The following is a 25,828-nucleotide window of genomic DNA, read 5'->3' as shown; positions in this document are numbered from 1 at the left end:
TAGTTGTCTGAAAATTTAGCTAGTTGTCTGAAAAGTAGACTCGTCTTATAGTATAAGTTAATTTTAACATTAAATATGCATTTTTAAATTTTATTTGATATTAGTTTCATTTTCTTTATTTTTTTGTAATATAATAAAGTTAATTGTAGTGTTTAGATAGAATGACTAGAGCACTTTTGTCATTTTATGAGGGGTTGGGGGTTAAACTTGGCACCTTACATTCAAGTCCTGCATTCTACTAGTGAGCATGTGTGTTTTTATTTATTTATTTATTTATTTTTAATAGGGACAGAAATTGAGAGGGGAGGGGGGAGACAGAGGAACCTTCAGAACAAAACAACTCAAAAAATAAATGACAGTATTATGTTTTAGCTAATCAATGTCAATGTTACCATTGTAATTTAAAAATAATTTAAAAGCCAAGCTTAGTTTTTTTTTTTTTTTTATACTTTTACCACCTGATTGTTTCAGTTCAGAAACTAGACTTTGCTGTTCTCCTTTTAAAAGATTGCTCCTCATCACAGTTTGACATTGCTGTGAAAAGCCACTGGGGGGGTGTTGGATAAGGGAGCCTTTGACCTGCAGAAAAAAAAGCAGATTGTTAGGGGGTTTCTTTCCTACTGTCTCTAGTTGACAGTATGAATGTTTTCTTTTGCTTAATTGGCATTCATGTGAGACACATTAAATTAAAAATGAGTAAATAAATGGGATTACATGAAACTAAAGAACTTCTACACATCAAAAGCAAACTACATAAAGATAACCAGGCAACCCAGTAAATGGGAGAAGATATTTGCACACTATGCATCTGACAAGCAACTGACATCAGACATCTGTACTGAAGATTGGCACAGAAGAAGTGAAAGTAATCAAACAAAAAAGTGGGCCAAAGAACTAAGCAGATTTTTAAAATTTTTTTATTTTTATTTTTTCATTTTTTTAATTTTTTTGCCTCCAGGGTTATTGCTGGGGCTCGGTGCCTGCACTACGAATCCACTGCTCCTGGAGGCTATTTTTCACATTTTCTTGCCCTTGTTGTGCTTGTAGTTGTTATTGTTGTCATAGCTGTTATTGTTGGATAGGACAGAGAAACGGAGAGAGGAGGCGAAGACAGAGAGGAAGGAGGAGAGAAAGATAAACCTGCAGACCTGCTTCACCGCTCCCTCCTGCAGGTGGGGAGCCAGGGGCTCGAACCCGGATCCTTACGCCGGGATCCTTACGCCAGCCCTTGCGCTTTGCGCCATGTGCGCTTAACCCACTGTGCCACTGCCCAACTCCCCATATATATATATATATTTTAAGTTTGTTTTTATTTCCACCAGGGTTATTGCTGGGGCTCAGTGCCAGCATATGAATCCACTGCTCCCTGTGGCTACTTTTTTTTTTCTTTCTATTTTATTTGATAGGAAAGAGAGAAATTGAGGGGAGAGGGAGAGAGAATTACAGTGCTTAAGAACCAGGCTCAAGCCCCTGGTCCCCACCTGTAAGGGGAAAGCTTCACAAGTAGTGAGGCAGGGCTACGGTGTCACTCTGTCTCTCTCCCTCTCTATGTCCCCATCCCCAATCAATTTGTCTGTCTCTACCCAATAATAAAATAAAAATATTAAAAAAGAGAGAAAGATAGACACCTGCAAACCTGCCTCGCCATTTATGAAGCATTCCCCCCCCCCCCGCAGGTGGGGAGTAGGGGCTTAAGCTCAGGCCCTTGCATGTGATAATGTATTCACTTATCCAGGTGCACCACCACCCAGCCCCCAATAGCCAGTTTTCTAAAGAAGAGATATGCATGGCCCACAGACAAATGAAGAAATGCTCCACTTCACTTATCATTAGAGAAATGCAAATTAAAACTACACTTGAGATATATCTCCCACCTGTGAGAGTAGCTTACATTAACAGACCAGTAAAAGACAGGTGTTGGAGAGGTTGTGGAGAAAAGAGAACTCTGCTACATTGCTGGTGATAATGCAGATTGGAAATTGGCAGACTGTACGGAAAGTCCTTAAGCAAACAAATGGAATTACCTTATGATCCAGCGCTACCACTCTTAGGCATTTATCCAAAGGACACTCCACAAACACTAATTTGAAGGGACATATGCATACCTATATTCATAACTGCATTATTCACAATAGCCAAAGAGTGGAAGCAACTTAAATACCCATCAGCAGATGACTGGATAAAATTATGGGATATATATTCCATGAATACTACTCTGTAATCAAAAAGGATGAATTTGTGTCCTTTGGGACAAAATGGATAAACTAGAAGTGATTACATTTAGTGAAATAAGTAAAGAGATGAAACACAACTGCCAGTGATTTCAAGTAGAGTCAAGAGATTGAAAACTCATGAACTAGGGAAGGGAAGGGAAGGGGGAAGCAAAGCAAACTGTGTCTAAGATGTGAGAACTCTGGTGGTTATCTTTGGGAGGTGGGAGGTAGGTAGGGATAAAGAAATTTGGTGGTGGGTGTGATGTGGAACTATACACTGTAATCTTATAATCTTTGTAGCCTACTATTAATCACAAAAAGAATTTAAAAAAAGAAAAAAAAGGTCTTATGTGTATTGGCCTGCGTATTTGAGCTGGCCTGCATAACTGGTCTGCTTATCATTCGCCAGGTGATGAAGGTGGAGAATCAGAACTTCTTGGAGAGGATCTTCCACTTGAACCATCTGTCGCCAAAGCGGAAAGGAGTCACTTGATAGTGTGGCAAGTGATGTATGGTAGTGAGTGAGCCCACAGAAAAAAGGTAGAGACAGAAAAGCAGTCTCTTCTGCATGGTTTATTTTCCTTTTCCTCTTTATTTAATGCTCTCTCTGTGAAAGAAGTTTCACCACATAATGTGTGAGCATTTTTTTTCCTGTTAAGTTTATATTACAAGATCTGTCTTACTGTAACAATATGGAACTAGCTGTTTTACTGCACCAGTGTTATAGGCAATTTCAGTATATTATGAACAAATCAAAGAATGTTTGCTTTCTGCAAACTGGTGAATTATAGAAAGCAATCCAGATGTAGTTTATTCTGCCACAGCTAATGTCACTCACTTTGTTTGATGGGGTCACTTTTTAGCTGCCACTAGTAATAGAATTAATGAAAACACTTGATAAATGAAACTGTACTATTAAGTTCAATAGTAAAGTTTCCCCTAGTGTATTATAAAATTGACGCAGACTAATATCAGGTGGATTATCAGGATTTTATCTAAATGTCCCGAGAGGGCTAAATGCTAACTGTAAATTACTTTAACTTCACTTTCAAATCTGACAAATCTTGTTTATATGGTATATAAAGCTTTGTTTTCATCAGATTTGGGGGGTTTTATATTAAAGAAATTAAGACTACACTATTTAAATAAAAAGTTCTTGTTTTGACTTATTAGAGCTCTAAAGTTTATGAGGCCTGCTTTTCTGAAGATACTGACTTTTTTGTTAACTAGTCTCGCCCATTTTCATACTGATATGTCTTCTGAAAGGTTTGTTATTTAAAAAGAGATATGCCTCAATGATAGAATTTTCTCTTAAAGGAAACTGTTTTGGATTCCTTATAACCAGCAGATGGTGAGAGTTGACTTTTTTCCTTGTAAAAAAACTTCACCTGTTTACCAGCTGTTCTTGGACTGCTCTGAGAGTAAAGCTGTAGCAGTGATAGAATGTGGCCAGACGATCGGAATGAGGGATATGATTAGAAATGCTATTTTCTCTTGTTTTGTATAAAACTGCAGAACAGCTCACACTTGATAATATATATATAAATGGCACATTGAAGCTTTGTGTCCTTTTGAGATTAAAAATGCTATCTTCAGAGAGGAAACTTATGAAGGGGAAGCAGACAAAACTGACTTCATAAAGTAAATGTTGGATTTATATCTTATCACTGACAAGGCCTGTTTAACAGCAAAACTCTAGATTTGATTTTCTCATTTTAATACATTATTTAAACAATTATGGTAGTTATCCCCCCCCAAAACTTCTAAAAAATCTATTATTTCCGTTTCTTATCCACTACTTTAAAGAGTTAACTATGGACGCAAGGGTAGTAATTATGTAGAGTTAACTATGAATTTAAGAACTACTTAAAAAATATAAACCTATAGGCTAAAGACCTCCCAGTCATCAGAAGGACTACTTCAAAGAAAAGTAAGCAAAGAAAGGTCTCAGATCATCTAAGCATTCTTAAGTACTAGAGATTAAAAAAAAAAACAACTATCATGCAAAGAATTGTTTTCAAGTATATCAGTGTCTTTTAAGCATTCATATGATTAGACTAGATTACAGAATACCTGGGATTCATTGGGCTGGAGGGAACCTTTAGCCACATGTGTCTATAAGCACATTGTGTACATGATAAAACTGGCCACTTTAGATGGCCAGAAAAAAAATTTTGATAAAAACTATATTAAGGGTAATTTTTGCTTTGAGTTACATATTTTTCAGAGCACCAAAACTTGGGCCACTTTTCCATAGCTTATAAGCTATGATCTTATTAAAAACCAATATTTTTGGCACTACCTTAAAAACACATTATTAATTTGAGAGGGGAATTACTGTATATTAATTCACAAGGAAGAGACACCAAGGTGTTTGGGAATTTTAATTCCAAGTAGCAAATATCCCCGAGTTTGACTTCATTTGCTGTTTAGTCTTTTACATGTTTGTGTAAGGACTATAATTTAAAAGATCAGGAGTTAAAGATGAAGAAATGCAAACATGTCGCAATGGTTGTAGTTGTTCTTTTAAAACGTACTGACTTTAATATAAGGATCATAGGCGTGTAGTTATTTTATTAAATACTGTGACCCTATTACTCAATTTCAGGACTAGAGAGTATTAAAAAAAAATTACCTGTACAATTTGTTTTAAGGATCTGTCCTTCTGTTTGCAGTTTCAGTACAATATTTTCTATAGACTGTTTTACGTCTCCCTTCCCCCCACCCCCAATAATTGACTTCTTTTCTGGTAATGTTCACTTTGGTTGAGCTGGTAACCTTTGAAAGAAAAGGCCAAAATGTAAGCTTGTTGTAAACAGCAGAGCCATGTAAGCTGCTTTGTGACTACCATGTCATGAGGCAGAGAAAAGGCTTGAGTACCTGAGGTTGGACTCTCCGAGCTGAAAAAAAAAAATGTAAAAAAATAAAAATAAAGTACATCTATGGGAAGAAATGAGGGATATTAAAGAATTTTCTAATTTTGTTATGCTTGGGTTATGTATATGTTTGGACTATGTGAAATCGCCAGTGTTCAGCCACTGCTAATCCACCAAGATGGCAGCGTCATATATGTCGCTTAATATTTACTATTAGTTGCAGGGTAACATGTAAGGCAAAAGGAGACTATTTTCTAAGAACTCTGTTTTGAGAATGCTTTTCTTTTGCTCCTGTGAATCTAATTTTTTTAAATAAGAATATTTTAATTAGTTGAAGCTTGTTGAAAGTGTAAAACATTCTTGAGCACAAAATATGCAGCATATAACCTCTCAGATTCAATGTATCTGCATAGAAAGGGTAAAATGCATTCTTTTGGTTATTGTATTGTTTGTTTCTTATAAAAGTCTCCCTATATTTGAGAATAGACCCTTTAACATAGGCTGCCTTAGTAACAAAACAAATGTCTAATAATATTAACTGTCCTAAGGATTGTGTGTCTTGCAAATGCTATGGAACTGAATATTTATTTCCTTGTGAGTATTATGACAGTTACCAAAGGACTTGATCAGATTTAGGGTTCTTCTGAATTGATCATGTTGAGAAAGGGACTCACTTGGCCCCCGATTGTAACATGGGAAAAATAGAGAGAACTTTCAATGTGGAAATCACAAATGCTTTTCTAACAGGGTTATACAATTTTGTAACACTGTCTTTTTCTTTCTCTTAAAAATTAAGTTTTTATTATTACTTTTGTTATACATTTCTCAATATTTGAATATATTTTAACCAATTTATGTTCTAAAATTTGTTTTTGTCCTAGACACTTTATGCAGAATTTTACTTGCCTCTATAATCTGATAAATGGGTTCTAGAATGTCCCACTTGGTATCTTTTAGAGGCTGAGGCTTCATTTCTATGAGTAAAAAACTCATTTAGCAATGTAGTTATTTCAGTATTTATTTCTACTATGGAATCCCTGGGGTTCGGAATGTAACTTTGTACATGAAATATATATAAATATGTATATGAAACATGTCTGAGATCCTGTGTGTTTTGCTTTTGCCTAAGAGCCTGGACTTGGTTTTGATTTGAAAATAGAACAGTTGGGCGGAGGTTAGATAGTATAATGGTTATACAAACACACTTTCATGCATGAGGTTCCAAAGTCCCAGGTTCAGGCTCCTACATCACCATAAGCCAGAGCTGAACAGTGCTCTGGTAAAAAAAAAAAAATACAACAATCTTCCATCAAATATATCACTTCCAACGGTCAGAACTAATGACTTGGCAGTGAGTAGAGGTGAACATTGGGGAATATTCATATTAGATATGACTAATGGACAGTGGAGCTTTCTAGAAACTTGGAAGTGCTGAGTAACATCCCACACGTGATACTAAAGGTATATCATTTGCCAGATGACTCAGTAATAATAAGAGACTAGCTTTAATGTGTTAATAATAGGTATGCTTACCTGTAGTTCATTTACTTGGGAAGGACCCTGGAAGGAGATATGATTATAAAATGAATCACATGATAGATCAGTTCCATTCCATCCATGTTTCATGCAGTGGTATTTTGTCTACTCTGGTTTGTGTACTCAGAATGTAGACATCTGACGTGATTGTAAAAATAGTCCTCAGTGGCATGTTAGTAGACCATCTATCAAGTAAGGTGGATACTCTAGAATAGAATCAGTAGCCTGGGACAGGGGTAGAAAGCATAATGGTTATGCAAACAGACTCTCATGCTTGAGGCTCCATAGTCCCAGGTTCAATTCCCCTGCACCACTATAAACCAGAGCTGAGCAGTGCTCTAGTAAGAGAAAAAAAGAATCAATAGCTTGGCTTTTTCCTACCTTACAGAATGTGCTGTAACTGCCACTTAGTCCTCTGGGGCCAGCCAACCCATTCTTTTAAAAACTGGTTAATTCTCTTGAGCCTCATTCAGCCATCTTTCTGATCCAGACAGTGTCTGGTGAATAGCAGCACAGGGCAGAACACATTAACTTTGTTGGGGACAGGACAGGAGTGTGGTCCTCAGAGCTGGACTTACATAGCTTACAGTCCCACCCAGTAGTGAAATGATAGTGTTTGTTGTATCCTCACACATAGTGATAGTACTACTCTGGGCCATTTTTTAATTCAAAGAAAGACTACAGCATCAAAGAAAGCTACACACATGGCAAGGCATACACCTTACCTAGTGAACTCTCTCTCTGCCCTGAAATGATCTTTCAAGCCTTAGTAGAGAGATCATCCACAAAGCTTCACCCCTGACCTGAACGGGGGGATCTCTTGTGAGTATCTGTGAAGTGTGATTGTAAGAATAGTTTTAGAGGGGGTTGGGCGGTGGTGCAGTGGGTTAAGTGCACATGGTGTGAAACGCAAAGACCGGTGTAAGGATCCTGGTTTGAGCTCCAGGCTCCCCACCTGCACGGGGATCACTTCACAAGTGGTGAAGCAGGTCTGCTGGTGTCTTATCTTTCTCTCCCCCTCTTTGTCTTCCCCTCCTCTCTCGATTTCTCTCTGTCCTATCCAACAACAACAGCAATAACAACAACAATAATAACGATAAACAACAAGGGCAAAAGGGAAAAAATAGCCTCCAGGAGTAGATTCACAATGCAGGAACCGAGCCCCAGCAATAACCCTGGAGGGGGGGGGGAGTTTTAAAATAACTGTATTCTCATTTTAATAATATTTTCATCTGGGGGATACTGCTTTAACATTTTTGAATGTTAACTCTCTCACGTCCAAGGAGGTGGTTTAACCAGGTCATCTCAGAAGATGCTCAACTAACAGCCTCTGCTTCTGTGCCCCAGCTCTGAATTGCCTCAGTTTGCTATCTGCACAGATAGATACTGACCATACCTGCTTTTGCAGGCCCAGAGCTGCCCTGTCCCCCTGGGTACTCAGATATCTGATGGATGAGATTACATTACCAGAGCAACACTGTAAAGTATGATCCAGATAGCTCCTTGATTTCATATCCAAGCAGAGCTGACTCCTACACACAGGTAAAAATTAATTAAATAATAAAAATATAAATTGTGATTTGTAATGGTACTTTTGAGAAGTCTAACCCTCCCACACGCACACGCATGTGCACACTGATACCCACCCCCATCCCCCCAAGAGGGACAGTTACTCCCTGTAAAAGCTGTAGTTCTCAACCGGGCTAAGAGAGATGAGTATGACCAGAACCATCTGGGAGCTAGTTCCAGAATGAAATTATTTTACTCCTTACCTCAGGAGTCCCATAGACTTTGTGGCTATATTTAGAAAAGAAAAAAAAAATTTACCCAGGTGATTCAGCTCTTGTTTGAATTGGCAACAGCTGCTTAAGAGGAACTCCGGGCAGCCCAGCTGGATTCACAACATCTGTGTTCTAGGAACACAGCGCTGTATTCATTCAGTGCAGGTCATTACCAGTAGCTGGTGATTGGCCAGCAGTTCCAACTCTTTGACTCATGGACAATTGAAGTTTAGGGTACTTTGAACTTATTCTGCATTAAAAGCTTAAAGTGAATATTCATTTCCCCTTTGCTTGGTAAGGATTTTTCTTTTCATAGAAAAAAATTGGGGTCCTGTGGTCCGGCCCAGTGATTAACCTTTGGACTCTCAGGCATGAGGTCCTGAGTTCGATCCCTGGCAGCACATGTGCCAGAGTGATGTCTGGTTCCTTCTTTCCTCCTATCTTTCTCATAAATTTAAAAATCTTTAAAAAAAAAAAATCAGGGTCCCCATGGTGGCATGCTCAGTTAAACACACATATCACCATGTGCAAGGATCAGGGTTTGAGCCCCCATCTCCTCCTGCAGGGGAGACGCTTCATGAGTGGTAAAACAAGGCTGCAGGTGTCTCTCTCCCTCTCTTATCTCCCTATCCTCTCTCAGTTTCTCTCTGTCCTATCAAGTATAACAGAAAGGAATAGAAAAAAATGCCCCCCCCCCAGGGGGAGTGGATTTGTACTGCTGGCACTGAGCTCCAGTTATGAACCTGGTAGCAAAAAGAAAAAGAAAAAAAAAAAAAAACGTCTAAGCATATTATAGTATCTAATCCTTTTCTCCAAGCATTTAGTCCATAAACTGTAATGAGATTGGTAGAGCGACCCTTTGGACTATATTTTTGTCCTCATGTGATCCAGAGACCTGGCCATAAGGACTTTGGGAGAGCCAGGAGGTGACACACCTGGTAGACTGCATATGTTGCATATGTTGTGTGCAAGGACCCAGGTTCAAACCCCCCCATCCTGTATCCAGCCACAGGATGGAAAGCTTCACAAGCAGTGAAGCAATGCTGCAGGTGTCTTTCTCCCGTTTCTCTCTCAACTTCTGTCTTTTTTGGGGGGAGAGACTTTGGTCAGAGGAGATAGCATAGTGGTTTGTGTACCAAACTTTTATGCCTGGAGGCCCCAGAGGCCTCAGGTTCAATCCCTGGCACAGCCATGTCAGAGCTGAGCAGTGCTCTGGTGTCCCTTTTCCCTCTTCCCCACCGTCTTTATTAAAATAAAAGTAAGTTTAAAAGGATTTTTGCGGGCGGGGAGATAACATAATGGCTATGCAAAACAGACTCTCATTCCTGAGGCTCCTAAGTCCCAAGTTCAATCCCCCGCACCATCATAAGCAAGAGCTGAGCAGTGCTCTGGTGTCTCTCTCTGTTTCTCTCTGTGTGTGTCTGTGTGTGTATGTGTCTGCATCTGTCTCAAAAATAAAATTAATGGGAGTCGGGCTGTAGCGCAGCGGGTTAAGCGCAGGTGGCGCAAAGCACAAGGACTGGCATAAGGTCCCAGTTCAAACCCCGGCTCCCCACCTGCAGGGGAGTCGCTTCACAGGCGGTGAAGCAGGTCTGCAGGTGTCTATCTTTCTCTCCTCCTCTCTGTCTTCCCCTCCTCTCTCCATTTCTCTCTGTCCTATCCAACAGCGATGACAACAATAATAATAATTTTTAAAAAACTAGGGCAACAAAAGGAAATAAATAAATTTAAAAAATAAAATTAAATTAAAAAAATAAAATTAATAAAAAATTTTATTAAAAGAAAAGGATTTTGCTCATTGCTAAATAGGGCCAGCTGAGATGAGTATGGATTCAAAGTCCTCTCTGGCAAGTGTAACCAGATTAACTCACTAGAAGGTACTGTAGACATGTTGGGGGAAGCACTAAATTTGAAGCCAGGAGGTCTAGGTTTGAATATTGGGTCTATTGATTTCTATTTTTGTGGTCCTTCATTGGCTGTTTAATATTCTATTTCCTTACTGTAAAATGAGTAACACCCTGAAAAATGTTCAGGTGATGGCTGAGGGGAGCAATGCCTGTGATTGCAACAGCACATCTGACCTCCCTCTGCCATCCATTCAGCTGCAGACTTTACATATTGCTAGGTGTTAAGTATGTGAACCCTGAGTAAGACACACTCAAGGAGACTGGGGTAAAAGAAGGCAGCAAATGTGGGAAGGATGACATGTAGTCAGGAAGTATGGCTATGTTAGAAATCAGTAGGTAAACAAATGCCCTTGGCGGGGAGTTGGGTGGTAGCGCAGTGGGTTAAGCGCATGTGGTGTGAAGCGCAAGGACTGGCGAAAGGATCCCGGTTCAAGCCCCCGGCACCCCACCTGCAGGGGAGTCACTTCACAGGTGGTGAATCAGGTCTGCAGGTGTCTTTCTCTCCCCCTCTCTGTCTTCCCCTCCTCTCTCCATTTCTCTCTGTCCTATCCAACAATGTCGATGACAACAACAATGAAGGACAACAAAAGAGAAAATAAATTTTAAAAAAGCCTTTGGCACAGTGACTGCTTTGGCTATGTTGTAATATGATTAAAACAAGAAAAACTGTCTTCAGTACTAATTTAATGCCAAATGTCATTTTCAGTAGATTTGTCAATGTTCTAGATCTTGTCCTAAAAGAACTGTATTGAGAAGTAGAGGTTTTCTTGGGCCTATCCAGCCTCTCTCTGCTGCCCCATCCTCTCCAGGGTAAGGAAATAGACTATACCAGCAACACAGAGACCCAGCCATGTTCTCTTTGCATCTAAGAGTTTATTTCATTCCTTATTTCTCCTCTGCATCCTTCTCCTTCTGAGGCAGAGAGGTAGAGAGATAGACCAAGAGTGAGGAAGGATTACAGCACCAAAGCTTCCTTCAGTGTGATGGAAGCCGCGCTCAAACCTGAGTCACACACATGGCAAAGCAATGCGCTACCCAAGCAAGCTACTGTGCCAGCCCAGGGTTGCTTTCATTCCTATTCAGTCACACAGAGGCACGTATGGAGCTTGAGAAATAGTGGCAAGTTTACATTCCAGATACCATCAAAATATTTATTCAGTATCTGTTGTTCATTACACTTTATGACAATAATTAAACCCAGCCACTGCATGTAAGTGGTTAGAGGACTAACACACAGAACTAAGTAAAACATTAACATCAGATTCACAGCAGGGTGCAGAATGGTGGCAAAAAAGGTATATAGTTCCTATTGCTAAGAAAGCTTAGCATGGGCAGGAGTAGATCGCATAATACAGGTTATGCAAAGAGACTCTCATGCCTCAGGCTCCAAAGTCCCAGGTTCAGTCCCCTGCACCACCATAACCTGATCAATGAGAAAGCAAGTTTAACATTACTCAAGCCAAAAAAAAAAAAAAAAAAGCAAACCTCCATCTCTTAAGATTTTTACTGGGTATCTCAGGTGCAGAGACACACAAAGAGTGGAATAGGCTTTCAAAAACTTTAATATCGTGTGCACTGGGCAGTGGCGCACCTGCATTGAGCACACACAATACGGTGCATAAGTCTTCAGTTCCCACCTGCAGAGGGGAAGCTTTATGTGTGGAAAAAATAGTGCTGAGGTTTTTTTTCTCCCTCTCATCTCAACTTCTCTTTCTTTTTATTACTTTTATCATCTTTATAGATTGGCTAGAGACAGCCAGAAATCAAGAAGGTAGGGGGAGATACAGAGGGAGAGAGAGAGACAGACCAACCCTGAAGCCACTGCACCAGTCCCGTAGTATAGGCCTGTATAGGGGGCTTTATTTTCTTTATTTTCTTTTCCTGTTGTCCTTTGATATCAAGCTTAATTTCACTCCCTTTGGCTAGCTCGGGCAAATAACACATGCGCGTTCTACTGAGCTGCCTCCCTGACTGCCCATTCTCGGCACATTTTGGCTTCTTTGGAGACAGAAAGGATTTGTCTTGGGAAGTTTATGTGAAGTTCTTACTAAGAACTAATTGCAAAAGTCTGTCATACTCTACCAGAAAAGAGCAATACTAAGCCTTAAGAAGCATTCAAACATTTGTCTTCCCTGGAAGGTACTGGTTACAGATGAATAACAAAAGCTGAGTAGACAGGTATTTAGGCCAGATTGGTGTCTTAAAAACAGAGTCAAAATACAGAATCACAGATCTGATGTAAATAAAAATAAATAACTAAACAAACCAAAAACTGCAAAGAAAAGTCTGAGAGATGGGAATTAAATTCATTTCTAAAATTGCTAGACTGGACAGAGCCTGGACTCTGTCCCCTTCTGAACACAAGGTGGCGCCATGTTGGCATTAGCCTTCCTCATCCCTCCCCTTCACCGCTCTACCCAGTGAGGCAAGCCACATCAGACCCAGGAGAGTGCTGCTAGGGATCAAGTTGTACAGATTAGGTGGACTGGTTTGCTTTACTGAGAAGCTGAGGCCCAAAGTGGCTATTCTCCCCCCATACAGAGATCTTTTGTCTTTTATTGTTTTAATTTTATTTTATTATTCATTAGTGACAGAGACATCAAGAGGGAAAGAGTAGACACCTGCAACACTGTTTTGCACTCTGGAGGGGGGGGGGGTTGTCCAGGGGCTTGAACCCAGGTCTTTGCACATTGTAACATGTGCTTAACCTGGGGCGCCACCACCCGGCCACCCTATATAGAAAATCTGACTACTAGAACTCTTTACTCTTAGTGCTGAGCTCCTTCAACCAGCCTGCTTCAGATTCATTCATTCATTCCTTTTCTCCTTCCTATCATAGCACTCCTCAGCTCCCACTTATTTGGGGGTGAAGGGTGGGGTGGGGACTGGATCTGGGACCTTGGAGCCTCGGGCATGGAAGTCTGCACAATTTTCATGCTAGCTCCCCAGGCCTGCTTCTAGCTTAAGACTTGAACCCACTTCTCCCCTTCACCAGGGGCAAGGAGAACACCCACCTCACTTTCTTTTCTTCTTAATTCCTTCCTTCTTCCCTCCCTCCTTTGATAGGGTAGAGAGAAATTGAGAGGAAGAGGCAGAGAAAGAGATACCTACAACACTGCTTCAGTACTAGTAAAACTTTCCCTTCTGCAGGTGGGAACTGGGGTCTTGAATCTGGGTCTTTGCACATTTTAATGTGAGCACTCAATGAGGTGGACCACCATCCACCCCACACACACCTTTTTTTTTTAGGCTTCTCTACCAAGGACCTACTGGGAAGAAAAACCATCCTCATGTTAATTTAGTGCAGAGTATTATTTCCAGTAGATTTGTCAGCACCACTGCAGAAGTGAGCAAAGAAATTGATTTGGTGAGAGAAGCACTAGCCCACAGAATTAAAGAAGGGAATTTTTTTGCAAGCCTCTATACCACTAGTTTCCGGTCTGTGAACCTGCAGAAGAATCTGTCTGTTTCTGCCCACCACCTCTGAACAAGGCTAAGGGAAATGTCATGGAATCAGCTTAGTGAGTGGCTTCAATAGAAACTCTGTCCAAGGCCGATAATAAATGGGAGTTACATAACTCGGCAGGTCACAGCATTAACTAAGCCCTGTATAGGCCATCAATCCACATTTATTTCCTGGATTTTATAACTGCTGCTGAAAAAGGAAAAGGAGGGGGTAAGGATTAGAGAGAGAGAGAACCTATGTGACTAGAATAAGTCTCCATTCTCCCCTCCCCCAGCCTGCCACTGCTGTAGCCCTTGGAGGAACCTGCAGAAGTGCCCTGTGTCCTCAAGCATTGGACCCGAGGGCAGGCAGAGGCTTGCACCCTGTGTCACACCCCCACCCCAGACACCACCTCCATCCTCCCTGCTCTCTGTAGCCATAAACTTAAGGCTCCCCATTTTCTCTCTGGCCTTCTTCTGTCTTCTACACTAACATGACCTAGTTCAACCAGATGAACTCTGGGATCCCCGTGAGTCTACACATTAGGAGCAGAAGAATGGACATTAGGGCTTGTTATCCTAGCCCCTCCCCACCAAAATTAGTTGCTAGAGGCTGTTGAATCCTCATGGGGGAGAATGAGACATTACCCCCATCATAGGGGCAAGGAGGGCCTCAAAGAGGAACATAAGGTGACCAACACTTAGTTTTGTCTCTGGTGCCCTGCTGCCCATCGCACACTCCTTTCACCTGTACTGGTGAGGCTGAGGGGGAGCAAGCATGCCCCACTGAGGGTTCTCAGAAGTCTAAGGTCTTGGGCAAGGAGCAGGATTAAGAAAGAGAGCGCGCGCACACACACACACACACACACACACACACACCTCTGCACAGAGGGGGAAGATGGCTGAGAAAACTTTTGAAGGTGGGTGAAGCTGAGCCAAAGAGCTGCAAGCCCTCCCTACCCCCCAGTGGGCACTAGCTTCTCTTTCAGCTTCAGAGATGGGTGGGCCAAGTATTTTTCTGTATTAGTCACTCCCAAACAAGCCACTACCTTCTCCCCTTGCAGGGGGCTGGTGTACCTCATCCCCTTACCTGCTTTGCTGGTTTTAGCTCAGGCCAAGTATAATTGGTGACCAGATTACTATTGGAGAGTCAAGCCAATTAACAAGAGATGGTACCCCAAGGTCCCTTGCAAGCACTATCTGCTTGTGAGGTCTGGGGATGGGGTAAGGGTGGGTGAGATTCATTTAATTTGATTGTACTATTTATTAGTGACAGAGACATCAAGAGGGAAAGAGTAGACACCTGCAACACTGCTTTGCCACCTGTAGGGGGCGGTCCAGGGGCTCCTCATCCACCTTCTCTGGCACCTTTTTAATGGGGGCTGGAGGGAATACCACCATCTCTCAGACCTCAGTGCCAGTGCTGGGCTGGCCTGGGGGCAGGGGGTCATCTGCCTGGAAGCCCGGTTGACTCCAGGGCAGGCCCAGACTCACAGCTATTTCTAAAAGCAGGGGTGGGGGTTGGTGGCAGGGACAGAACACAGTCCCAAAAAGCAGGCTGAATACAATTAAAAGGCCTGGTTAGAGAGTCTGTACTGAGTCCATAGGTAGGTGGGGTCTCCTCTGGGGAAATGGTTATGTCTTGATAGGAAACTTCTTCCTAGTGTGTGATTTCTGACCTTTACCTTTTCTAATACAGCTTAGCTCCAAGGCAGGTGGACTGAGGAACCTGACTACTCACCTCCCTCTACAGCTCCACCCCCAGACTCTCATTTCTCCCTGGGGATGCTTTGCTCAGAGGCTGTGGGCATTCTCCCTCTGCCCGGGGCTTGAAGCTGAGGAAGGGGTCCTGTTGGCCTTCTTGCCCAAGGCATGATCCTGTCATAGAAATTCTGGAGGGAGTCGGGCGGTAGCACAGCGGGTAAAGCACACATGGTGCCAAGCGCAAGGACTGGCATAAGGATCCCGGTTCGAGCCCCCGGCTCCCCACCTGCAGGGGGGTTGCTTCACAAGTGGTGAAGCAGGTCTGCAGGTGTCTTATCTTTCTCTCCCCCTATCTATCTTCCCCTCCTCTCTCCATTTCTCTCTGTCCTATCCAACAATGACGACATCAACAACAATAATAACTACAACAATAAAACAAGGGCAACAAAAGGGAATAAATATTTGTTTTAAAAAAGAAGTTCTGGACCCAGGTCCCTAAGGAGAGAGTCCTGGCAGCCTGGCTACTGTTCACCAAAGCTCCCCAAGGAGCCATAGCCCTCTGTCTGCTGCAACTCCCTTAGTTTCCCTGCCGTTGCTCCATGCCAGACATGTCGTCCCCTCCCTCCTCAACCTTTCTCAAAGGCCTTTCCCTTCCTCAATTAGTGTTACACTGGCCACTTAACTCCTGACTGGTGGATCTGATGTGTAGTTTTGCAAAGGAAGCTGGGTAAGGAGAAACTTCAAATGGTGTGTGTCTGTGAGGCAAGGAGGAAGTTCGGTGGGAATTCTGAAGGCCCTGGAGCACCACTGGACCCTCTGCTATGAAAGGTCCCTTTCTTCCAGGACTGGCTATTCCCATTTCTCTCCCCCTTCCCTTTCTCTGCCCTGGAGCTGCCCCACCTGAGATGGTCTTGAATCCATCTCACAACACTCTTTGAGGCCCTCCTTGCCCCTATGATGGGGGTAAGGTCTCATTCTCCCCCATGAGGATTCAACAGCCTCTAGCAACTAATTTTGGTGGGGAGGGGCTAGGAATAACAAGCTCTAATGTCCATTCTTCTGCTCCTAATGTGTAGACTCACGGGGATCCCAGAGTTCATCTGGTTGAATTAGGTCATATTAGTGTAGAAGACAGAAGAATGGAATTAGAGAATACTGTGAAAGGAACGGTCTCACCCGAGTGATGAAGCTGAAGGGTTGTCATTCCACACCTGAAGTCTCTGGTCACAGTCTGAAGTGAGAGAGGCAGACTGGGAGTATGGATTGACCAGTCAACACCCATGTTCAGCCGGGAAGCCATTACAGAAGCCAGACCTTCCACCTTCTGCAACCCATAACGACCCTGGGTCCATACTCCCAGAGGGATAGAGAATGAGAAAGCTATCAGGGGAGGGGATATGGAGATCAGGTGGTGGGGATTGTGTGGAGTTGTTCCCCTCCTATCCTACGGTTTTGTTAATTTCTCCTTTCTTAAAGAAAGAAAGAAAAGACAGAAGAAGGCCAGAGAGAAAATGGGGAGCCTTAAGCTTATGGCTACAGAGAGCAGGGAGGATGGAGGTGGTGTCTGGGGTGGGGGTGTGACACAGGGTGCAAGCGTCTGCCTGCCCTCGGGTCCAATGCTTGAGGACACAGTGCACTTCTGCAGGTTCCTCCAAGGGCTACAGCAGTGGCAGGCTGGGGGAAAGGAGAGGTTGTGTGTCTGTGTGCCCCACCATCCCGAAAGACCGCCATGCTGAACCTCACTAGTCACTTTGCAGATGAGTCCTCCTGACTCATAGCCGCCTGGCCATGACCATGGTTGTCTCATCCCAAAAGGTATTTTCTGTGGCTGAGTGACCTTAACACTTGGCCAGGCATACCCGCCCCTTCAGGCAGGTGGATGGGCCTGATGAACTCAGGAGGTGTGGCCTCCTGAGCGTGATGACAAAAGGAGTGGTAGGAAGGAACTTCCAGTGCCCTCCCTCACAACATGTTGTTAAGGCACCTGGGACTTGGTGTCAAGCATTAGCTCTCACACCAGTCCTCTGGGCCTGTTTCCTTCCCTCACACCCACCTGCCAGGGGCTGATGCCTACAGCATCTCACTGTCCCCAGTGTATTTCTTTTTCCTCCCTTGAGTTAAGATAGAGACAGAGAGACATCACAGAAACTATCTTGCATAGTGCCCCACATGCCAGGGACTCAAACCCTGGTCATGGCACAAGGCACAGTGTGCACTCTACCAGGTGAACTACCTCCGTACGTCCTCAGTTTGCTTGTTTGTAAAATAGAGGATTTGAACAGAAATAATTCCACATGCACTGAAATTCTCTATGTGACTGGGTCTTTATGTACTGTCTATTACTTACAGTTAACCCTTGAACAGTATAGGGGGGATAAGGCCACTAACAACAGCCAGTTGAAAATTTGAGCATAATGTCTGATTCATCCCAAACTTAACTACCAACAGCTGGCTGTTGGCCAGAAGCCTTACCAATAACATAAATAATCCCATAACACATCTCATTATGCTGTAGTCTGACAAGTAAATAAATGAGGGGAAACTGTTCTAGAGAAAACCCTAAGTGGCTCATCATGAAGTCTTCATTCTCATTTCCACGTGAATAGGGTGAGAGGAGAAAGTGATGAAAAAAAATCTGCACTGGGCCAGGCAATGGTTTACCTGATAGAGTACACACATTGCCCCATGTGAGGACCTGGGTTCAAGTTCTCCCATCCACACCTGGCGGGGGGGGGGGGGGTGCGGGGAAGCTTTGAAATGATAAATCTATGCTGCAGATGTTTCTCCTCTCCATCTCTCTTTCTCTGCTTCTGTCTTTCACCCCCTTATCATAAAGTAGTCACTGGGAGTGGTGGAGTTGTGCAGACACCAAATTCCAGCAGCAACCCTAATGGGAGAAAAAGAAAAGAAAAAAGGAGTATAAACAAACCCAGTTCAAACTCATGTTGCTCACAGATGAAGAATAACTCATGTAGTGTGCTCTCCCAGGCAGAAACTGGGCTCACCATTCTCACTGTGCAGCTGAGGAAGCTGGGTTGAGAAGTGACCCACCCAGGCTCACACAGGGGCTGGAACTGGTACCCGGTCCTCACCCAGGCCCATCATTGAAGATGCTCCTAGGTTGGGTCCGAGATGACTAGGGCAATACCAAGAGCATTAGCCAGTCCCATCTGGCTAGGTATGGAGCCTGAGGGACTGAGGTCAGAGGCGGAGCTATTAATAGAAACAGGGCTTAGGGCTAGGTGATGAGTGTGCACTCAGGAAGCTCATCATCAGCCACAATTGGAGCAAACAGATTCAGCATGTACATACACAAATGCCTCCAACCACCTCCAACACACACATCTCTCAATCTCTCTCTGTGCCCCCCTCCACCCCCTGCCCCACCTCCCCAGCCACAGCCCGAGGTCCGGGTTCCAGCCTACTGTGGACACTGGGGGGATCCACCGACGCACAGACCGTGGCTCCAGGGTGTGCGGGCCGGCAGGTGGACCTGGGGGGACACAAGGTTTTAGGGAGCCAGGCGCCCCAGATCAGGGCACACGAGGGGGTTGCTCACAGGACGCCGAGCCGGCCCTCTGCAGCCTCCCAGGCCTCGGCAGCGCCGCCTCGCGGGGATTTCGGACAAGCCTTGTACTGGATCCTCGCCGGGCCCCGGCGGGCGGCGAGGACGGGCGCGAGCGGGGTGCCCCTTGCAGCCGCTCCGCGCCCCGCGGGGGCCCCTGTGCAAACCGCCCGGCTCCCCTGGCATTTGCGTCAGCAGCTCTGCCCTTTGACTTTTAATCCCCACGAGCAGTGAGTGCTGGCAAGCAGGCGGATCAGGAAGAATGATTTGCAGTTGGATTCAGCCAGCAGTTTATTGGGGTTCAGCCCGGCGCCCTGCTCCCCGCCCGCCTCCCACACCCCGGGGTTTATGGCCGCCGCCCGGGTGGGAAGAACAGGCTTCTGCCTGGGAGACAGCCTCTAGGGGCAGCCTGTGGGCACTGACGCTCGTAAACTCTCTTGGCGACCCTGAAGGACCGGGTGTCCCCACGCTCACCCCGGGCCTGACCCGGCGCCCCCTTTCCCCCACCGGGCCGCCTCCAGCTCGGCGCGGGGCTTGTCGAGGCATGTTGCTCGGGGTTGGGCCCAGCCGGGAGGGGCGGGCCTCTGGGGTGTCAGCGCCCAAGGGATGGGGGCGGGGAAGCAGCGGGGCTCCCCAGGCCCCTTGGGGGCGGGGGTGTCGGGTGTCCCTCTATATTAGGGCCCGGCATTACTAGCCTTCCCTGGCAGAGGGGCAAGCAGCCAGCCTGATCCATGACGTCTCCAGGGCCTGGGTTATTTTGGAACCAGACTGGGGGGGCGACTGGGGCAGGGAGTGGGGGGGGGGTTGTAGTGGGGGTGGCATGGAAGGGAGAGACTTAAGGGAACATTTCCTCCTGGCTCCAGGTCAGAGAAGAAAGAGGCCGAGGATGTGTGGCATGGAGACTTGGCCTCAGAAGCCTTTCTCAGAATTCCATGTACAGTTACTCAGATGTTCCTTCTGCTCAGGTTTCCTCGGGGATGCCTGGGTCCTTTGGGAGGAGTGGGGTGGCGCGTGAAGGGAGTGTGGTGCTGAGCTGGGCAGGAACCCCAGTGCCCCGCTCTGGTCTGTTTCAGCCATTCATATATCATTCCTGAATTCAAGAACAACTCTTTCATGCCAAATCTCACCCAGAACTAGGAGCTAGCTCAGTGCTTCTCAGATTTGCCAATCTCTTGGGTCACTGGCCTTTCCAACAAAGCAACTTAGGGCCTGACATTGTCATCCGTTTGCTTGTTTGTTTACCAAGTTACAGACATTGCAACACACACAACTGAAAATACACAGCTCAGGGGGTGGCAAAATAGCTCAGTCAGATAGTGTGCTGCTTTGCGATGTGCATGACTCAGGTCTGAGCCTGGCTCCCAACACACTGAAGGAAGCTTTGGTGCTGTGGTCTCTGACTCTCTCCCTTTCTGCCTTCTCTGTAGCTAGAAAACAAATGGGAAGGGTAGGGGGAAACATAATACACAGCTTAGGTGGACGATAGTCCTTGTGACTTCTCGGCTCCTCTATTGTGCCTATTTTTCTCATTTCATGACAAGCAGATGAGAGAACACGACAACAACTGACACAGGGCTCACATTCCCCTCCGCTACCTGGACCCAATGCCATGGGCTGTGGGGAACCCCCTCACCCCAGCACTTTGTCTCCAGTGCTCTCATGAAGCTGTCATCTTTGTTGCCTTACAGATTTTCCCCTGCCCCTCCCCCCATGTATTTGCAGGCAGGGAGGATGAGAAGCAGCTCTGAGATGAAGGAAGAGGGTACCTTTGTCATTTTGCTGGGTGCTGGCTGATGTGGACCTCTGGGGTAGGGTAGCTGGGACTGGACAGGGGCTCAGGAATCTGCCACTTCCAGGCCCTGTGATGGGAAACTAGCCCTAGAGGCTTCCTCCCTGAGCTGCAGTCTCTTGCTCTATAAAATGGGACTATTAACTCCTCATCACAGGGCCAAGTGGGGATGAAATGAGAGACTGTTTGTGAAAGTGCTGTGAACTAGAAAGCTTAGGCAGGGGGGGTTATTAGTATTGTTATAGGAAACTAATAAATGGCTGAAGAAAGAGCACTTGGAAAGCTGATCTCAGCTTCTGGGCACATGCACAATGCTCACACCCACCCCTGAACCTGTGATCTGGGGGCCCCTCAGCCCTACAAAGGAGCACCACTAGCCTGATAACTATGAGTCAGGACCTGTCTGCTGGGTGGTCTGTATTTAGAGAGGGGAACTGACATTTGTAAAGGCTTTCATTTACTTATGGTGACCTCACTGTCTGGTTATCTGTCATCCCCCTGTCCCTCCCACTTTACAGAGGAATGAGGTGTATTTTATTTTATTTTATCTTATTATATTTTATTTTGCCTCCAGGGTTATTGCTGAGGCTCGGTGCCTGCACCTCAAATCCACTGCTCCTGGAGGCCATTATTCCCATTTTGTTGCCTATGTTATTACCCTTGTTGTTGTTATTGTTATTGTCATTGCTGTTATTGTTGTTGGATAGGACAGAGAGAAATGGAGAGAGAAGGGGGAAACAGAGAGGGGGAAAGACAGACACCTGAAGACCTGCTTCACCGCCTGTGAAGTGACCCCTCTTGCAGGTGGGGAGCTGGGGGCTCAAACAGGGATCCTTATGCTGGTCCTTGTGCTTTGCACCATGTACACTTAGCCTGCTGCGCTAATGCCTGACCCCCGGGGTGAGTTCTTTTGAATGAGCTGAACTGTGTGGGTCTGAGGAGAAACCTTTAGAGAAAGCCAAACTTCAAGGTTTTCTCAGAGGAGCATGGCTATTTTATTTCATTTTTCATTGCTAGAGCTTCACTACTGAAAGCTGATTTTTTTTTTTTCAGATGAAAGTGATAGAGAACTGGGGCTGGAGTTGGGGGGAAAACACCACAGCACCAAAGCTTCTTCCTGTACTGTATTATTTCCACAGGGTAACAGGAGGTCTGGGTCAAATGCATGACTAAGCTCTCAGGTGAGCTACCTCACAAGTCCAGGAGAGCAGCTTTGTTTTGTCTCTGCCACCAGAGTTTTTTGTTTTGTTTTAAGAACTTTAAAAACTGTATTTATGGGAGTCAGAAGGTAGCACAGAGGGATAAGTGCATGTGGCACAAAGCACAAGGACTGGCAAAAGGATCCCAGTTCGAGCCCCCAGCTCCCCACCTGCAGGGGAGTCGCTTCACAGGCGGTGAAGCAGGTCTGCAGGTGTCTATCTTTCTCTCCCTCTTTCTGTCTTCCCCTCCTCTCTATATTTCTCTCTGTCCTATCCAACAATGACATCAATAACTACAGTAATAACTACAACAACAATAAAAAGACAAAAAAAAGGGAACAACAAAAGGGAAAAATAAATAAATAAAAATTTTAAAAAATGTATTTATTTATGTGAAAGATAGGAGGAGACAGAGAGAAAGAACCAGTTATCACTCTGGTATACATGCTACCAGGATTGAACTCGGGACCTCATGCTTGAGAGTCTAATGCTTTATCTACTGTACCGCCTCCTGGACCACTCTGCCACCAGAGTTTTTGCTGTGGCTTTTGCCTGCACAATTCCACAGCTCCCAGTAAATTTTTTTTTTTTAAAGACAGAGACAGAGAGAGAAAATGAGTGACACTACAACACTGTTCCATGGCTTGTGAAGCTTCCCCTCTGCATAGTGCTCCCATGTGGTATCTCAGAAATTCAAACAGGGGTCCTTGAGCATGGTGAAGTGTGTGTTCTACCAGTGTGTTGCTTACTTACTCCCCAGAGGAATGGTTTTTAAGAGTTGTCAAGCCACCATCGCATGGCTGTGAGACAGAGTGGGGTGCACACCAGCCCGCCTCAACTTCAGACATATATTTGAGTTTCAGTTCCCTCATCTGAGAAACAGGAATAAAGGTCCTTGCCTCTTACTGTGAGCTTAAGCCCTGGGTGCACATAATCCTCAAGAGGTCTCCTTCCACTTTCCCTAGGAACCCTGTCATAACCACAGCCCCCCCCAAAGCAACCAGAGGGTTCCCAGAAAGTGTGAACCTGTGACTGAACTGCTTCCTGAACCCTGAGTGGATCCCAGTGGGATCCCAGGCCCCAGCTCCCTTCCCCCAGCTCCCAGCTGCTCAGCATCCGGTAGTCATGAAGTCATTGCCACCATCCCCAAGCTGCACCCCTGAGCCCCCGCCCCCATGCTGACATCCCATTTGGCATAGAGGTTGGAAAAGTCGCTGACTCTTCTAGACCCTGAGTTCACTGACTGGTCAGGGCCTGATGGCTACAGGATGCCCATGTGGGCAGAGGTTTCAGTGTAAGGGAGAGGCCCTTCAGGCTCTCACCTCTAGTCTGAGACAACACACACACTCCTACATAAACATACCTGCACCCACACCATGGTGACCCCCTACATTTATACATACTGTCTATCCCTGAACTCCCACATACAAACAATCCACATACACACACACACACACACACACACACACACACACACACACATCAGAATGCACAACCCCTCCCATGAACACAATGTTTTGTACAGTCACCTACTCACAGAGTCACACTCCTACACACACATGACTGCAGGCAATTCTGCATACTCGCACAGTACACGGCTTTATAGGCTGAACCACTCTGGAAGGAAGGTGTGTAGTGTGCCCCTGGATAAGAACCTCAGACAGCTAGAATTGAAGTGGTCCCTCCCAACACAACCTTCATCCTCATGTGTGGAAAAAGAGGTTCAGTCCAGACGTGACAAGGGATGGTCACATCACTCAGCCAAAGCTCCCCCCCCAGTGCTGCCTCTGAGGGCCTGGCAGGAAGGGAAAGAAGCACACAGAGCCTGGCCTACCCTCACTGCCACCCTCCACAAGCCTTCCTGCCCTGGGCAGAACCAGCCCCTTAGCTGGACCCAGCCCAGGGCTTCCCCCAGGAAGATTGCCAAGATTGGGTGCTGGGTGAGTCACTCTCTGCTCTGGGTGCAAGGGCATTAGAAGGTGTGTGTGTGTGTGTGTGTGTGTGTGTCTGTGTAGCTGAATGAGGGCACCTACTGTTAAGGCAGGGCCTTTATGGGCATAGGGTGCCAACATGCATGGCCTTGGTCACCTGGAGCAAATGCTCAATCCCAGGTCACAACCCCACAGGGCCCCTTTGGTCTGGGCTCTTGCCCCTTGCCTCCATCTACCTCCCCAGGGGCTTAAATTTCAAGGCCTTTGGCAGCTGGCTGAAGTGAGGCTCCATCAAGGGACCCCCAGTTCTAGGGAATGACTGTGTCCCCTGGATTGGCAGCACCAAAAGGGTAAGGGCTTCTGTCTAGCACCTAATGGGCAGTCAACAGAATGGTGTTGAAGGCAAGAATGAATGCATGCAGAGATGAATGCACTAATCTCACCTGGCCTCCTTTTACAATGGCTGCTGAGGCTGATAATGAGAGTTCCGGCTTCCTTGTCTTCCCAGTGCAAAGAGTCATGGATATGACTCTTTGTGACCTTGGCCCAGTCATTGCCTGCTCTGGGCTCCAGCTGCCTTCCAGGGTGAGGTGGGCTGGGGAGGAGGTACTTGACATTGTGTGATTCAGGTCTGTCACTAGTAACTGCTTTCTTCCTCCCGACTTTGACTTTGAAAAAAGGACCCACTGGACAGACTCTCTCCCCTTCTCCCCCCACCCAGGACATAGCAACGTTCCCAACTCAAGGAACTACAGGAGGAATCATTCAGAGTTTTCTCTCACCTTCCCCCAAACCGCACCCACTGCTCCAACTCACACGTGGCTGGGTGCGCCCTGGGGAGCCACGGGGCACGACTCCGGGTCCATATCCTGCTTCCTGCAGGCCTCGAAGGGAGGGCGCACAGAGGGGTGTTTGTTCGCAGCGGGCGGCGGGGAGATGCTAATCGCTGCGGATCGCGGCCCGACTGAAGGTCAGGAGGTAATGCGACCCGACCCGGGTTATAAATAGCTGCGCCCGACTGGCTGGCGCGGGCGGGCGAGCGCTGGAAGGGCGCCCCTCGCAGTCCGGGCACGAACTGACCTCCCCAAACCCCAGGCGGGTGTTGCAACCCAAAACTCTCCAGGCCCGGTGCGGTGACCTTTGCGAAGAGGTGGAAAGGGGTCCCAGGGCTTTCCTCGAGGGGAGTGGCACCTGGGCTCCACAGCCTCTGCTACGGGTGGTTGGGGGTGGGTGAGGCAGTGTAGACACCTTCGCCTGGCAGCCCACCCTGCACGGGGGGGGGGGAGAGTACAGAGGGCAGGTGGGCATAACCCACAGACCCCAAGGCCGCCCCTAGCAACCCAGGTCCCCAGGCTGGTGGCAAGGACGCTGTGGTGACTCAGCTGGGGAGGGCCAGCCTGCAGCCCTGCTAGAGCCTCAGCTGAGGCCATGTTTGTGGAGCTGACCCTGGGAACTGGCCTCACAGCTCCTGGCATTCTCCAGGCTGAATAGAAGCAGGAAATTTACATAAATCAAGTGTGCCCCGCTGGAACTAGCTCCAGTGCTAAGTTAGCACACTTTGACACCTGCGCTGCATATATCTCTGTCAGTCTGTATGTATCTTTCCCCTCTCTGCCTCATGTAAGACTCTCATATGTAATAAAATAAAATTTTAAAGTCCACAGCTGGAAGAATCTGCACAAGCTGGGCATGGCTGTGTAACCAGCTCCCAGACTAAAACACACGTCCCCAGCACCTTAGAAGCCCTCACTCATATGCCACCTTCACTCACTGTCTCCACCCCAAACCTCTCTCCTGATTCTCAACCCTACGGGCTACTCCACCTGCTGCGAAATAAAACCACAAAAGGAGACATACAGCACAGGACCTTTGTATCCAGTGTC

At 45.9% G+C, this 25,828-nt stretch overlaps 1 protein-coding gene and 3 long non-coding RNA genes across 12 annotated transcripts in view; 1 reads left to right on the top strand and 3 right to left on the bottom strand.

Moving 5' to 3' along the window:
* The window catches only part of SPAG9 (sperm associated antigen 9), a 157,933-nt gene extending 151,748 nt beyond the window's left edge, over positions 1 to 6,185 (top strand). For all 9 annotated transcript variants that reach the window (XM_007525556.3, XM_007525554.3, XM_060203750.1 and 6 more), the window contains one exon: positions 2,623 to 6,185. In XM_007525556.3, the coding sequence (XP_007525618.1) occupies positions 2,623 to 2,738 (116 nt within the window). In that variant the 3' untranslated portion in view covers positions 2,739 to 6,185. The remainder of the gene's footprint in view (positions 1 to 2,622) is intronic.
* Positions 125 to 25,630, bottom strand: LOC132541968 (uncharacterized). The gene is made up of 3 exons (XR_009553081.1): positions 24,762 to 25,630; positions 6,623 to 6,850; positions 125 to 579 (listed from the first exon to the last, which is right to left on the bottom strand). It is a non-coding gene; the product is annotated as an uncharacterized LOC132541968 (long non-coding RNA).
* Positions 11,453 to 16,866, bottom strand: LOC132541971 (uncharacterized). Its single transcript, XR_009553084.1, has 2 exons — positions 16,638 to 16,866; positions 11,453 to 11,736 (listed from the first exon to the last, which is right to left on the bottom strand). It is a non-coding gene; the product is annotated as an uncharacterized LOC132541971 (long non-coding RNA).
* Positions 17,895 to 19,734, bottom strand: LOC132541969 (uncharacterized). The gene is made up of 3 exons (XR_009553082.1): positions 19,021 to 19,734; positions 18,467 to 18,954; positions 17,895 to 18,348 (listed from the first exon to the last, which is right to left on the bottom strand). It is a non-coding gene; the product is annotated as an uncharacterized LOC132541969 (long non-coding RNA).
* Positions 25,631 to 25,828: the final 198 nt, after the last annotated feature.

This window comes from Erinaceus europaeus, chromosome 12 (genome assembly GCF_950295315.1).
Source record: "Erinaceus europaeus chromosome 12, mEriEur2.1, whole genome shotgun sequence".
Classification (NCBI taxonomy): Eukaryota; Metazoa; Chordata; class Mammalia; order Eulipotyphla; family Erinaceidae; genus Erinaceus; species Erinaceus europaeus.
The sequence above is the reverse complement of the archived record's forward strand: the minus strand, read 5'-3'. Positions and strand labels throughout refer to the sequence as shown.